Source organism: Neofelis nebulosa, chromosome X (assembly GCF_028018385.1).
Source record: "Neofelis nebulosa isolate mNeoNeb1 chromosome X, mNeoNeb1.pri, whole genome shotgun sequence".
NCBI classification, from domain to species: domain Eukaryota; kingdom Metazoa; phylum Chordata; class Mammalia; order Carnivora; family Felidae; genus Neofelis; species Neofelis nebulosa.
Genome location: NC_080800.1, coordinates 48,724,830 through 48,737,963, shown reverse-complemented (window position 1 = coordinate 48,737,963; position 13,134 = coordinate 48,724,830). Strand labels below are relative to the sequence as shown.

Below are 13,134 nucleotides of genomic sequence, written 5' to 3'. Positions count from 1 at the left end.
CTATATGTAAATATATATATATGAAGTAAATATAGCAAAAGATTTTCTAAATTTGCATTTATATAGTAGGCATACATTTAGTGAACTTGTGCTATCCTGTCTTTTTTGTATGCTTGAAATTTTCTAAAATAAAACTTTTTAAAATAACATTTAAAAATAATGGCCAGCCATTTAACAAAGGGGATTTCATATCCGTCCTCTACTTGATTATAATAATAGCTCACATTTAGTGAAGACTTGCTCTTATGCTATGCAGTGTTTTAATTTTAACTTAGACAATTTATGTTTAAATTGACTAGCTGAATCCTTAAAACAACCCTTGAAGTAGCTACTGTTGCCATCAACCCCATTTCACAGATGAGCAAACCCAGGCACAGAAGAGTTATGTACCTTTCCCAAGATCTCATAGCTACAAAGGAACAGAGCTGGAAATAGAGTGAGTTCATGCTGTCTTCTGAGGGCCCAAGTGATAGACTATCGAGGTCAAGGTCAGGGCCAGAGAATGGATGCATATGGATAGAAGACCTGTTTCTGACAGGCTGCAAGGAAGTGAGAAATGAGAGTCAGAACCCTCATTGCTGGGACTGCATGGAGTCAGGAAAGAGAGATGAATATGGCTAGAGGGCATCCTCCTAGAAGATGAGACATGGGTGTTGGCTTTGAAGCTCTGGGAGACTGAAAGAGCATCCAGAAGCCTGAGGCCAGGAAGCTGGCCAATCATTGGTAGGAACTAAGCCAATCATTGGTACAACCAGCAGTGGGCTCAGCATAGCCTGAGTGACAAGCCACATGACTCAGACATGTCTTCTGCTGGGAGGTTGGGAGGGAGGTTGCTGCAGAGATGCTGGGGCCAGAAAGGAGCACTAAGCAGTGTAGGGTTTCCTAGGTGGCAAAAGACAGGCATGGAGGGTTTGCTTTGTAATTGCTTGTACTACCCCTAAAGAAATTTTTTTTTTTTTAATGAGGGACGCTTGGATGGCTCAGTCAGTTAAACGTCTGACTCTTGGTTTTAGCTGAGGTCATGAACTCAGTTTCGTGAGTTCGATCCCCACATTGGGCTCTGTGCTGGCAGTGTGGAGCCTGCTTGGGATTCTCTCTCTGCCCCTCCCCAGCTTGCATTCTCTATCTCTCTCAAAATAAAAAAATGAACTTAAAAAAATTTTTAATGAAAATTTCAAATACAAACACCCATATGCCTACCATTTAGACAACTGGTGCTCAACCATGAAAACACAGGAATCAGCTGGGGAGCTTTTAAAAAATACTGATGCCTGAGGGGTGGTTTGCTGACTTAATAAAGCATGTGACTCTTGATCTTGGGGTTATAGGTTTGACCCTCACATTGGATGTAGAGATTACTTAAAAATAACATCTTAAAAAAAATACTGATGTCTGACACCCACCCTCAAGTCTGATTTAATTTGGGGTGTAGCCCCTGAACATGAGAAGTTTTAAAAGCTCCCTTGATGGTTTAATGAGTGCACCTGGGTTTGGAACCACTGACTTAAGAGTCAACAACTATTGACATTTTGCCATATAAATCCTTTGCTGAACCATTTTAAAGTAAATTACAGACATGATATACTTCACCACTGGCCTTTCCTCTATTTGCATGTATGTGTATGTGTACACACAGAAACACACAATGCTTTCTTTCTATATTTTATTATGAAAATGTTCCAAAATACAGAAAAGTTTAAAGAATTATACAGTGAACTGTAAACCCACCATATAGATTCTACAAGTGTTAACACTGTGCTACATATATTTTATCATTAATCTATCCTCTTTATTTTTAATTTTTTTAAGCTTTATTTATTTTTGAGAGAGAGAGACAGAGTATGAACGGGGGAGGAACAGAGAGAGAGACACACACACAGAATCCGAAGCAGGCTCCAGGCTCTGAGCTGTCAGCACAGAGCCTGACACGGGGCTCAAACCCATGAACTGCGAGATCATGACCTGAGCCAAAGTCAGATGCTTAACCCACTGAGCCACCCAGGCGCCCCACTAATCTATCCTGTTATCCATCCACCAATCCATCTGATTTTTTTTTACATGCATTTCAAATGAAGTTACAGACATCACTACACCTCACCCCTGAAGACTTTGGTGTGCATATTATTTTTTTTAATGTTTATTTTTGAGAGAGAGACAGAGCATGAGGGGGTGGGGAGGGAGGGTTGCAGAGAGAGGGAGAGACAGAATCCAAAGCAGGGTCCAGGCTCTGAGCTATCAGCACAGAGCCCAACATGGGGCTCGAACTCACGAACTGTGAGATCATGACCTGAACTGAAGTCGGACACTTAACCGACTGAGCCACCCAGGCCCGCCTGGCATGCATATTATTAACTAGAGTTCAGTATTTGTTTAATGTCCTTTCCTTCTCTTGAGGACAGATTTTCATACAGTGAAATGCACAGGTCTTAAATGCATGCCATCAGTGTGTTGCGACAAATGTAAACACTCATGTCATGTTTTTAAATAAACATGGAATGCTATGTGTATTTTATATATGTTGTTTTCACTTAACATATTATAAACAGCTTTCTACACCACTTATGTTGTCTGACAGTAATGATGTACCATCATTTATTTTATCTGATCCCCTGTTGTTAGACACTTAGGCTGCTTCCAATTTCCCACAATAAATAGCATTGCAATGGACATTCTTGTAGCTAAATATTAACTCATATCCTTAATTTTTCATGAAGTGGTTTTAAAGATGTAGCCAGACTTTCATATTAGAAAAGTACTTTTGATGTCTGGAGTGTACATGTGGAAGGGGATTAGAAGACACCAGGCAGGACACAGCCAAGAAACCAGGTCCTATGCCTAGTGAGCAGTTTATGGGACTGCACCACAGCAGCAGCCTTGGAGACTATAGGACAGACAGGGAAAGTAGGAATGGAAGGTGAAAGAAAGGGGTAACTCACACTGATTGAGCAGCTAGTGGACCAAGGATTGTGCTGGGCACTTTACATGTCACCTCAGTTACTGCTGAGAACCCAGACTGATAATTATCTCCACATAAAATGGAAAAGAAAATGGATTAAAGAAAAACAAATTGCCTTCCTTTCTCACACTTGTCATTCCAGCAACAGGGAGCTATTTATGCTTTCTTATATGTTCCATACTGTTACACACACCTCACCCTTAATCCTCTACCTGAGGCCCAGCACCTCCTTGAAGAAACCTTCCTTAACAGCCCCCACCCAAATTGCAGGCTGGGGCAGGTCTCTTCTTCTGGGCTTCTCAGCCCTATTTTCACTCTGTCACAGTACTGATCCCCCTGTACCATCCCTATCTCCCCTCCTAGACCATGAGCTCCTTGAGGGTATGGTCCTCTCTAAGCCCCAGGTTCCTAGCACAGAGTCTGGAAAGTATTAGTAACTGTTGAACAAATAAACTCAGGCTACATGACTCGCCTAAGGTCACACAAAAAGTTAAGGACCAGAGGTTCAAACCCAGGTCTGCCTGATTCCAAAATAACTTGCTTGTTACCACTCCAGTTGGTTTTGGTTGGCCTGCCTAACCCAGCATTTTTCTTTTCTCCCCCCAAGGACTGAGGAGGAGAAGAAAGACTGGGTCCAGGTAACATCCAAGAAAGCTTTGTGGTAGGGGGCTGGAGGAATATTAATAGGTCTCCTTGGGGTTGGTGGATTCTCCCCTAAAACTCATGTCAGACCAGAATGGGCCTAGACACCTGCTTTCCAACAAATTTTACCATCCCAGTTTTACAGATAGGCAAACTGAAATCCAAAGGTTAAATGTAAACTCACAAATTCTTCCTTTAGAAGGCTGGCTCCACTGAGGGTATAACCCCAAGGAGTTAAGCCCTGTAAAATCTTAAGCCAAGACAGTGGCCAGGAAGACCTTCTGAGGTTTCTCAACCACTGATCGCCTCCCCCATTTCATAAATATAAGAACAGAGACTTGGATTTGGGTTGAGGCTTGCTTAAGATCACGTGCCTAGCAAGGGGTAGAGGTAGACCTAGAAGCCAACTTTTCTGATTCCAGGCCGTCATAGGAAGGTGAGGGTGGAAATGCGTGGGTTGTGAGGTGACCTGACCTCTTATTTTTTACAACCTCCTTCACAGGCCATCAACTCCACTCTTTTGAAGCATGAACAGACGCTGGAGACCTTCAAACTGTTGAACTCAACAAACAGGGAAGATGAAGACACACCCCCTAACTCTCCAGTAAGAGTCCCCACCCGTTCCCCTGCACTGGGACCCTTTCCAGGCCTCCAAGTTCCCACTTTATCTTGAAATGATCCTCGCCCCTTCCCAGAGAGTAAAGACCAGAGAGGCAGTACATGACCTCGGAAGTACAATCTGTTGGTATGGCCACAGAGAAATCGATGGGAAAACCTAGGCCCAGAAAGTAAAAATGACTTGGCTTCAGTAGCACAGTGAGGTAGGGGCAAAGCAAGGATTCATAGGCAGGTCTTCTGAATGTATCTGCTGCCTCCAATGATGCTCCAAGCCTTGGGGCAGTGGGCAGGGGCTGGCTGGACTGGGCTGGGGAGTAGTCGTCTCTGACCTGGGACCTGGCCCTCTCTCCAGAACGTGGATCTTGGGAAGCGGGCACCTACACCCATCCGGGAAAAGGAAGTCACCATGTGCATGCGCTGCCAGGAGCCCTTCAATTCCATCACCAAACGCAGGCACCACTGCAAGGCCTGCGGGCATGTGAGTTTTGGCAGACAGGGGCAGAGCTAGGGAGGGGACAGGCTGACAGTCCAAAGGCCCACTTCTGAGTGGGTTACCTTCCAAGTTAGGGGAGGCCATGAGTCCACTGTGGGAGTTGGTACACTGAAGGGAAAGATCTGCGGGAACCAGGCTGTTTTTGCCCACTTGCCACCCCAGGTGGTTTGTGGGAAGTGTTCCGAGTTCCGGGCCCGTCTCATCTATGACAACAACCGCTCTAACCGTGTGTGCACTGACTGCTACGTGGCCTTGCATGGGGTTCCTGGGAGCAGCCCAGCCTGCAGCCAGCATACACCCCAGCGCCGGAGGTCCATCCTGGAGGTAAGAGCCAGGTCCCTGACTAACACCCCCACACTGGACCACATGGGCTCCAGTCACCCACCCAGTGTGACTGATGCCTGGGCATCTCTGAAATGCCAGGGTGCCTTATGCATCCACTAAGCAAGTGACACAGGCTTGGAGTGAGTAAAATGAGTGCAAGAATGAGTGAAAAACTAATTTTTATTTAAGTGCTTTAAATATTTAATCCTCACAGCAACCAATCTATCCATGCTATTACTGTCCCTGTGTTGCAAATGAGGAAACCGAGGCCCAGGGAGCTATTTGCCCAAGTTACACAGCCAGTGAGTGGCAGAGCTAGGATGGTTTTTCAATGAACAAATTACCTTTTCTTATTATAAAGTAGAATATGTGCACTGAAGAAAATTAGACAATATAAACAAAATAATAAAAACACCATATTCCTTCTACCCACTGGATTACCATTGTTAATAGTTATGCTGTAGCATGCACATACACACATTTTTGGTTTTGTTTTTTAACCAAATTGAGGTATTTAACACTTAAAGAATGCTTACTCTATGCTAGGCACTATTCCAAGCACTTTGCATTAACTCACTTAATCCTTACAACATGCCTATATGCTCTCCTTCCAAGTCGATACATTTTCATCTAGAGCTGGGATCCTGAGCCAGACTGCCTTACCCAGCTCCCCAGTCCCCTTCACCACAATGCTAAGTTGCCTCTTGTTAAATGTGAGGAATGAATGTATGATGAACGATGAAAAAAAAAGGTGAGGTGAAAATGCGTAAATGACTTGAGAAATAAATGAACCGATGGAAGAAGGAATGCCTGACTGGCATTTAGGTGCCCCTGCTGAGAGTTGTACACCCCTCCCTCCCTCCCTCCCACCAACTGTTAAGAGGCAGCAGCCATGGTGGGAGTTCAGCAGACAAGGCCTGGCTTTCCATCTCGATTCTAACTCACTGGGGGTGGGGGGCACTGGGCAAAACACTCCTGCCATCTGAGCTTCAGCTTTATCAGTCCCTATGCTGAGGGGGTGTCAAAGCCATGAGGAGCCAGTCCAGGCCTTCTATCAACACTGATGTCCCCCATGTCTCTGGCCACAGAAACAGGCCTCAGTGGCTGCGGAGAACAGCGTCATCTGCAGCTTCCTACACTACATGGAGAAAGGTGGGAAAGGCTGGCACAAGGCATGGTTCGTGGTCCCTGAGAACGAACCCTTGGTGCTGTACATCTATGGAGCCCCTCAGGTGTGCATCCTATTCCTTCAGGTCCTTTCAGCCACCTGGCAAAACCAGGATGCTTCTCTTCCCCTTCAGTCCTTGACCTCTCCTTGGCCTTGGGGGATTGGGTGAGCCTAAGGGAAAATCAGAACCCCTACCCTTGTGAGAAAAAGACCACTAGAGACAAGGAGCGATTGTGGGCCAACATGTGTAGGGAAAAGTGGGGTGAGTGGCGAGGCTAGCTTCCTAGAGGAAGTCAGAGTGGAGGCTAAGCACTTCTAGGTCCAGTTTGGAATGGGGAAGAACATGCAGATGGAGGCAATAGTCTAGATGAAGTCCTGCAAACATTATCTGGTATATGCTAAAGAGACTAGCCCAACTGGTTTTGGTTGTGGGAGGAAACAGGTATTTGATCCAGCCTGCATGCTAACCTCAGTTGACATTTTTCTGTTGCTGTCATTGGAGCCATGGAAGGTTCCTGAGCAGGGGAAGGAAAAGAGGGGTTCAGCAGATACAAAACTAGTGAGAAGCCCAGCCCCAAGGCGATCTCAGCTCTGTCCTGTTCCCTAGGATGTGAAAGCCCAGCGCAGCTTGCCCCTCATTGGCTTTGAGGTGGGGCCTCCTGAGGCAGGGGAGCGGCCTGACCGAAGGCACGTCTTCAAGATCACCCAGAGCCACCTGAGCTGGTACTTCAGCCCTGAGACAGAGGAGCTGCAGCGGCGCTGGATGGCAGTGCTTGGTCGGGCAGGCCGTGGGGACACATTCTGCCCAGGGCCCACACTGTCTGAGGACAAGGAGATGGAAGAGGCACCAGTGGCAGCTTCAGGAGCCACTGCTGAACCCTCTGAAGCTCCCCAGACCCGAGACAAGACCTAGAGGGTTTGGGGGGAACTGGGGCCCCTCCCCCACACTCTAACTGCCCATGTCCAGTTGGGGGCCCCAGGGCCCTCCCTCCCAGCTCAGTCAATACTTGAACTCCCATCATGGGCACTTTCAATCCCCAGTGCTGGGTCTTGGGTTTTTTAATTCTTTTCACAAAACATGGGCTTTTAAAAAATAATTCCTACAGTGATGTTAATTTTTTTAAATCCCTGTCCCCAGGGAGGGTGGGAGCTGTTGCTAGACCCCCTTGAATTAGGCCGTTTTTCCCTCATCCCCTCAACACCCTACAGATCCTGCCTCCACCCAATTCCCCCCAAAGCACTGGAGGCAGGAGATCTGGATTCAAGTGCCAGCTCTGCCACTGACCCCACGGCCCTGGCCCACCTGTGCCCCCTCAGCTAGTATCTTCACACATATGTTACATGGGGTGGTGACAAGACCCCTCCTGCCTTTCCCATGGCTTACAGCTTCTACCCGGCCCCAAGGCTACCCAGTATTTTATCGTCCAGACCCATGGCAGGGCCACAGGGCAGGACAGGGGAATGGGGGGAGAACAATGGATACTCTTTGTTTTGTTTTTTTAAAAAAATACAGTTTATTTCAGGCTTACGGAAACTTTCAGAGTGCTGCTGTGCTCCATTTGTCCAACTGTTTGTTCAAAGTAACAGGCTGCTAGGGTGGACCCAGAAACCTCTCCCTTGCTGAGCTTTGAGGCCCAGCTCCTACAAGGCTGATTCCAAGGCTATTCACAGGTCAAGCCACAGATTAAACAATAAGGTACTATTTATTGAGGTTTTAAGCCTCATCTCTGGACTTGGATAAGAGTATGGAAAGAGGCTGGAGAAGACAGAAAACAAAGCCAAGGTCCCCCAAACTCACCACCTACCCCAAATCTTAGACTTCCTGAAGGAACCCAGGGCTGGAGGCTGGGCTGCAGGAAGGGAGTGTTCCTGGGAGGTTCCAATTTCTGGGCAGGGGTACAGAACTGTTCTGTGTATGGGGGCGGGGAACAGAGGGAAAAGAGGGAGAAGTACCATAGCTATTTTCGTTCACGTCTTCACTTCTCATCTCGCTTCTGGTCTGCACATTTATCTCACCACTCCTGACCCAGCAGGAGTACTGGTCCTCTCCTTCACAAATCCACCTGGCTATTGCCAACCAGTATTTAGTTTCTCCTCCAGTAACGCCCACACCCACTCATCCCTCCCTCTTCATACTGACTGTACCCAAGAATGTGCTAGCAAACCAGGCTTCATCGTGCAGCCAGTAACTTAAGGCCCAAGGGAGTGTGATGAACCAGGTCCCACTACCTCAAGAGCAAGGACCCTAAAGCTCTTCTTCCACTAGAGGAAACTGGACAGGGGAACTGGGAGAGGGTGGAGATGGGGCAACCAGTCCAGAAGTCCACAACCGTCCCCCAAACCCCTACAAACAAGTGTCAAAACAACTAGCAAGCAAGGGCCAAACCATATCCAGCCCTACTCATTTCTTTCTCCGGACAATGGTCCAGCCATCCTCCACTATATCCTCTTCTTTAATAGTCTGGGAGTCTGGACCAGAGGATTCAGGCTGGAGGCAAACCCCATCTGTAGCTGCCCCATCATTCATAGCTGTGACCTGGAGGAGAAATATAGGAGAGAGCTAAATACACCTCCTGGCTGTGGCCACTGGAGACCCAGGCTCTCCCAGCTTTGCCAGGATTGGCTGTGTGACCTTAGGAAAGTTCCCTGGCCTCTCTGGATAATACAACCCCACCCCCATCATTTTCCTGTGAAACTGATTTCCCAGAAAACTAAAGACATCATATCTCCCAACCCAAAGGGCACCCCCTTCACCTCCATCTCCTCCACGCTGTCCGCATCATCTTCATCCGTCTCTCTGGCTGTTGTAACTGCAGTGGCTCTGACCTTGCACTTTCTTTGGGTGATGTGGGAGGCCATCTCCTTCAGAGCAGCACCATCACCCCTCTGGAAGTGGTGGAACATGGTTCGTAGCTGCTGGCTCACCTACCAAGAAAACATTCAATCAGCTTGGATTTTTAAAGAACCTACAATACAACCAGCCCGTGTTTGCAACAAGAGTAGGGAGGGGTTTGGAATTTTCCAGGAAAGAACAGGGCATTCTTCCCCCAAGAGTTCACTAATGAAGGAACCATATATGAAGGGCTCAGATAAGGGCCTGAATAATGGAAGGAAGGCTTTCTAGCAAGGAAGATACTAGAACTGGGTTTGAAAGATGGGAGAGGTAAAAGGGAAGTCCATCCCAGCAGGAATTGATGGGCAGTAATGCAGGGGTGGAAATACACCTGGCCTGACTTGCCCTTGGGATGGGGGTGAAGAACAGACCTGGATGAGAATGATGTATGGAGAGAAATAAAAGAGAAGGGGCAGTGTTTGGAAAGACCTGAAAGACTAGACTTTTTCCTTTAGGCAAAAGGGAGTCACAGAAGGTTCTTCTTCAGGACTCCAGAAAGTATTGGTTAAAGCCAAGAGTCTTGGCCTAAAAACAGGGAGAAGAAAGACCAGGCAGGGAAATGGCAGTTGTGTCCATGATATGCTCACCTGGGGCAGACTCCCATCCTCCACAACCGTATCAAATTCGTTCGTCATGAGCTCCCCGAGGAAGTCTTCCACCTCATCTAGCTCCAAGTCAGCTGAGTAGGAAAGGAAAGACCAGCCAACTGAATCAATCACTCCTGCCCACTACTATTCAATACCTACTTCTTAGGTCCATATCTGATTGGTGGGTAAAGGTCCAAACAGTGAGACTTTTATTCACTGAAGTGCTCTGTACTCCAAGTTTTAACATGATTTAAAACAAACAAACACCAGGGGCGCCTGGGTGGCTCGGTTGGTCCAACTTTGGCTCAGGTCATGATATCATGGTCTGTGAGTTTGAGCCCCTCATTGGGCTCTGTGCTGACAGCTCAGAGCCTGGAGCCTGCTTTGGATTCTGTGTCTCCCTCTCCCTCTGCTCCTCCCCTGCTCATGCTCTATCTCTCTCTGTCTCTTAAAAATAAACGCTAAAAGGGGCGCCTGGGTGGCGCAGTCGGTTGAGCATCCGACTTCAGCCAGGTCACGATCTCGCGGTCCGTGAGTTCGAGCCCCGCGTCAGGCTCTGGGCTGATGGCTCGGAGCCTGGAGCCTGTTTCCGATTCTGTGTCTCCCTCTTTCTCTGCCCCTCCCCCGTTCATGCTCTGTCTCTCTCTGTCCCAAAAATAAATAAAAAACGTTGAAAAAAAAATAAATAAACGCTAAAAAAAATTTAAAAACAAACCCTAAATATAAATACCTAATTTCCAAACTCCTGCGTCCTACCAAACAGCATCCCAACCACACTGACCCTCTTTCATCTGACCTATTTTAACAGGCCTCCTCTCTGTGATCTTAAGCAAGTTACTTGTCTCCGTACCTCTGTCTTCTCATCTACAAAGTGGGGCAAATAGTGGCCTTCTTAGAGGTGTGTTATGAGGAGTCACCTAAATAATGCCTAGCATATGGGAGACCGATAATACATGTTAATTTCCATCACTCAAGGGCTGAAGTTTTCAAAATATAGAGAGCCTTCACAACTGTGGTTCCACTGACAGTGAGGGCCACAGACCAACGGGATAGTAAGAGGAAATGGATGTTAAGTACTTCCAATGATGAAATCATCACAGCCTTCACATCAACATCCTATTGTGTGATTTTGGCTAATCCCTCCCTTCTAGGCTTCAGTTACCTTTGGGGCCCATGCTCTTCTTTTTCAGAATTAGAGGACTATTCAAGAGTCTTCCACAAAGCTCCTCACTCTCTCTTTCCTCTGGCAGAGTTCATTCACTCCCTTGACTTTTCCTACCACTCTAATCTAATATCCCCCAAAGCTTTCTCTCTACTTGTTTCACAGATGCCTCAGGCCCTCCATATCCAAAGCCAGACTCATCACCTTACCCTCCAAACCTACTTCTCATCCTCCAGGTTTCCTCTATTCCATGAAAGGCACCTAATCCACCCAGCGACTCAAACCAGAAACCTGCCTCCTTTTCTCTCCCTCTCCACACCCAAACAATCTCCAAGGCCCTAATCCACCCCTTCTTTTCCATTACTATTGCCCCTGCCCTGGCTCAGACCTCATCATTTTCTAGACAGAAATAACCTTCTCATCAGTCTTTCCCTCTCCAGTCCATGCTCCACACTGATTATTTTCTGAACTTTCCAGCCAACAAATCCTATTACTCACCTTAGAAACTTCCCATGAATTTTTTATCACCTACTTCAGTGCTTCATATCCTGCTTCTGAGAAGTGACTGTCCTGCTGGTTTTTAAAGAAAGCTACCCATAGAAAGCTAATGGGGAAACAAGGTAAACAAGCTTTTTTTTTGCGGTTCTTATCTTTATCCAAGCCTTTATTATGTTAATGATTATTGTAACTCCTAAAGAGGAGCTGAAGAAAAGAGCTTTTCTCACATAATTTGACTGGAAAAGCTTTTTCTTCACTGAACATCTAACGGAACTATTTTTCCATAGCATGCATTCTGGCAAACACTGGCCTAACACACAAAACCAAAGGAATGTAGGGTCTTCCACGTCTTATCCTTTCCCTGGGGCCTCCCCACCCCCTTGCTTCATTCTCTACCACTCCTCCCCTTCTTATACCCACAAGTGCACACACACTCTTACTCTAATACTGAGCTCCCTGCCACTTCCCAAATACAACATATAATCCTCTCATACCACAGACTTATTTGTGTGTTGCTCTCTTTGCCTCCCCCACCTAGTTAACTCCGGTTCATCCCTTTAAGACTCAGCCCAATCACTACCTCCCCTAACAATCTCCAAAAGAAGCCTCCTCCTCAGTCTCATGCTACCCAAGCACCCTGAGCTCCTCTTTATTAGAACATCACCCTGTGTATAAATGCCTGTTTACTTAAATGGATCCATTACTAGATGGTAAACTTTCTTGAGAGGACTCTGCCTGATGTCATCTCCAAGATGAAAAACCTGAATAAAGAATTTTGTAAAAATCCTAATGTGCAAAAGGCCCTCTACAGAGTCCCTTATTTTTACATGACCTCCAATTCAAGACCCATCAAAGGTAGATCTTTGCTGTCCAAATAACCAAATATACTTACTGAGCACTTAAAATGTGGCTAGGCCAAGTTGAGATGTGCTAAAAGTGTAAAATACCTACCAGATTTTGAAAACTTAATACTAAAAGGGGATGTAAAATACCTCATTAATAATGTTTTATACTGATGACACGTTGAAATATTTCGGATATATAGAATTCAGTAACATTAACTTCATCTGCTTTTCACTTTGTTACAGTGGCTGCCGGAAAATCTTAAATGACATATGATTCACACTGTATTTTTATTGGATAGCGTTGGGGTGGATACTTTTATACCCATTTTAGGAATTAGGAAACTGAGTCTCAAGTAAAACAACTTGTCCAGAGTGATACCACGGGTCAACGGCACAGCCCGTAAGGCATCTCAACTCAAGATTCTGTCTCCAAAGCCTGTATTCAATCCACCTCGACCATCCCACAACTGTTCAAGAGGAAGTGATGAGGCCTCTCCAGGACCCGCTTCCTCCTCCCCACGCCCCTCACAAACAGGTCGCAGCGGCTCACATTCACTCACCGTTGCGGAGGAAGTACTCCTCCACTGCACCCCCCAGCCACTCGGCCTTCTCCTGGCTGTGCACGCCCCCGAAGCCATTCTCCACGGCGATCTGCGAACACAGGCCCAAGACCACTATGTCAACCTGGAAGCCGGCCTGTGGTGGCGTAGGGCTGGCCGCTTATGCGGCCCAGTGGAGCCTCAGGCGCACTGTCCAGCCAACTCTTGTTCTGCCCCAGACCCTAAACTTTATCCCAGCCACGGCCCCACTCACCTGCAAGGCCGGCCATGCCTCTAGCGCCGCGCGGACGCCAGCCCCAAAGAGTGCTCGAGAATCTTCCCCCGCTCCGGCCATCATCAGGCTTCAGACCACGTGATACCCAGAAGGCCCAATCGCTGCGCAGTAGGG

The 13,134-nt window shown here is 47.0% G+C and overlaps 2 protein-coding genes across 3 annotated transcripts in view; one reads left to right on the top strand and one right to left on the bottom strand.

Annotated features, from left to right (window-relative positions):
- FGD1 (FYVE, RhoGEF and PH domain containing 1) overlaps nt 1–7,735 on the top strand; it is a 42,001-nt gene extending 34,266 nt beyond the window's left edge. Inside the window, exons 13-18 of one of the 2 annotated variants that reach the window (XM_058712184.1) lie at nt 3,564–3,594; nt 4,101–4,202; nt 4,569–4,694; nt 4,872–5,033; nt 6,122–6,265; nt 6,809–7,735. In XM_058712184.1, coding sequence (XP_058568167.1) covers nt 3,564–3,594; nt 4,101–4,202; nt 4,569–4,694; nt 4,872–5,033; nt 6,122–6,265; nt 6,809–7,114 — 871 coding nt within the window. In that variant the 3' untranslated portion in view covers nt 7,115–7,735. The remainder of the gene's footprint in view (nt 1–3,563; nt 3,595–4,100; nt 4,203–4,568; nt 4,695–4,871; nt 5,034–6,121; nt 6,266–6,808) is intronic. The other variant, XM_058712185.1, reaches the window with a different exon arrangement.
- Nucleotides 7,736–7,885: 150 nt separating this feature from the next.
- Nucleotides 7,886–13,134, bottom strand: TSR2 (TSR2 ribosome maturation factor). The gene is made up of 5 exons (XM_058712186.1): nt 13,000–13,134; nt 12,747–12,837; nt 9,682–9,773; nt 8,956–9,126; nt 7,886–8,737 (listed from the first exon to the last, which is right to left on the bottom strand). Exons 1-5 carry the CDS (start codon nt 13,081–13,083, stop codon nt 8,603–8,605), a joined length of 573 nt encoding a protein of 190 aa, XP_058568169.1. The 5' UTR covers nt 13,084–13,134; the 3' UTR covers nt 7,886–8,602.

Excerpts from the sequence above, each read along its gene's own strand:
- TSR2 (XM_058712186.1), bottom strand. The coding sequence starts at position 13,083 with ATGATGGCCGGAGCGGGGGAAGATTCTCGAGCACTCTTTGGGGCTGGC. Across the intron at positions 9,774-12,746 it reads GGAGTACTTCCTCCGCAACG|CTGACTTGGAGCTAGATGAG; the intron begins GTGAGTGAATGT and ends TTTCCTACTCAG. Across the intron at positions 8,738-8,955 it reads ACAGCGTGGAGGAGATGGAG|GTCACAGCTATGAATGATGG; the intron begins GTGAAGGGGGTG and ends TTTCTCCTCCAG.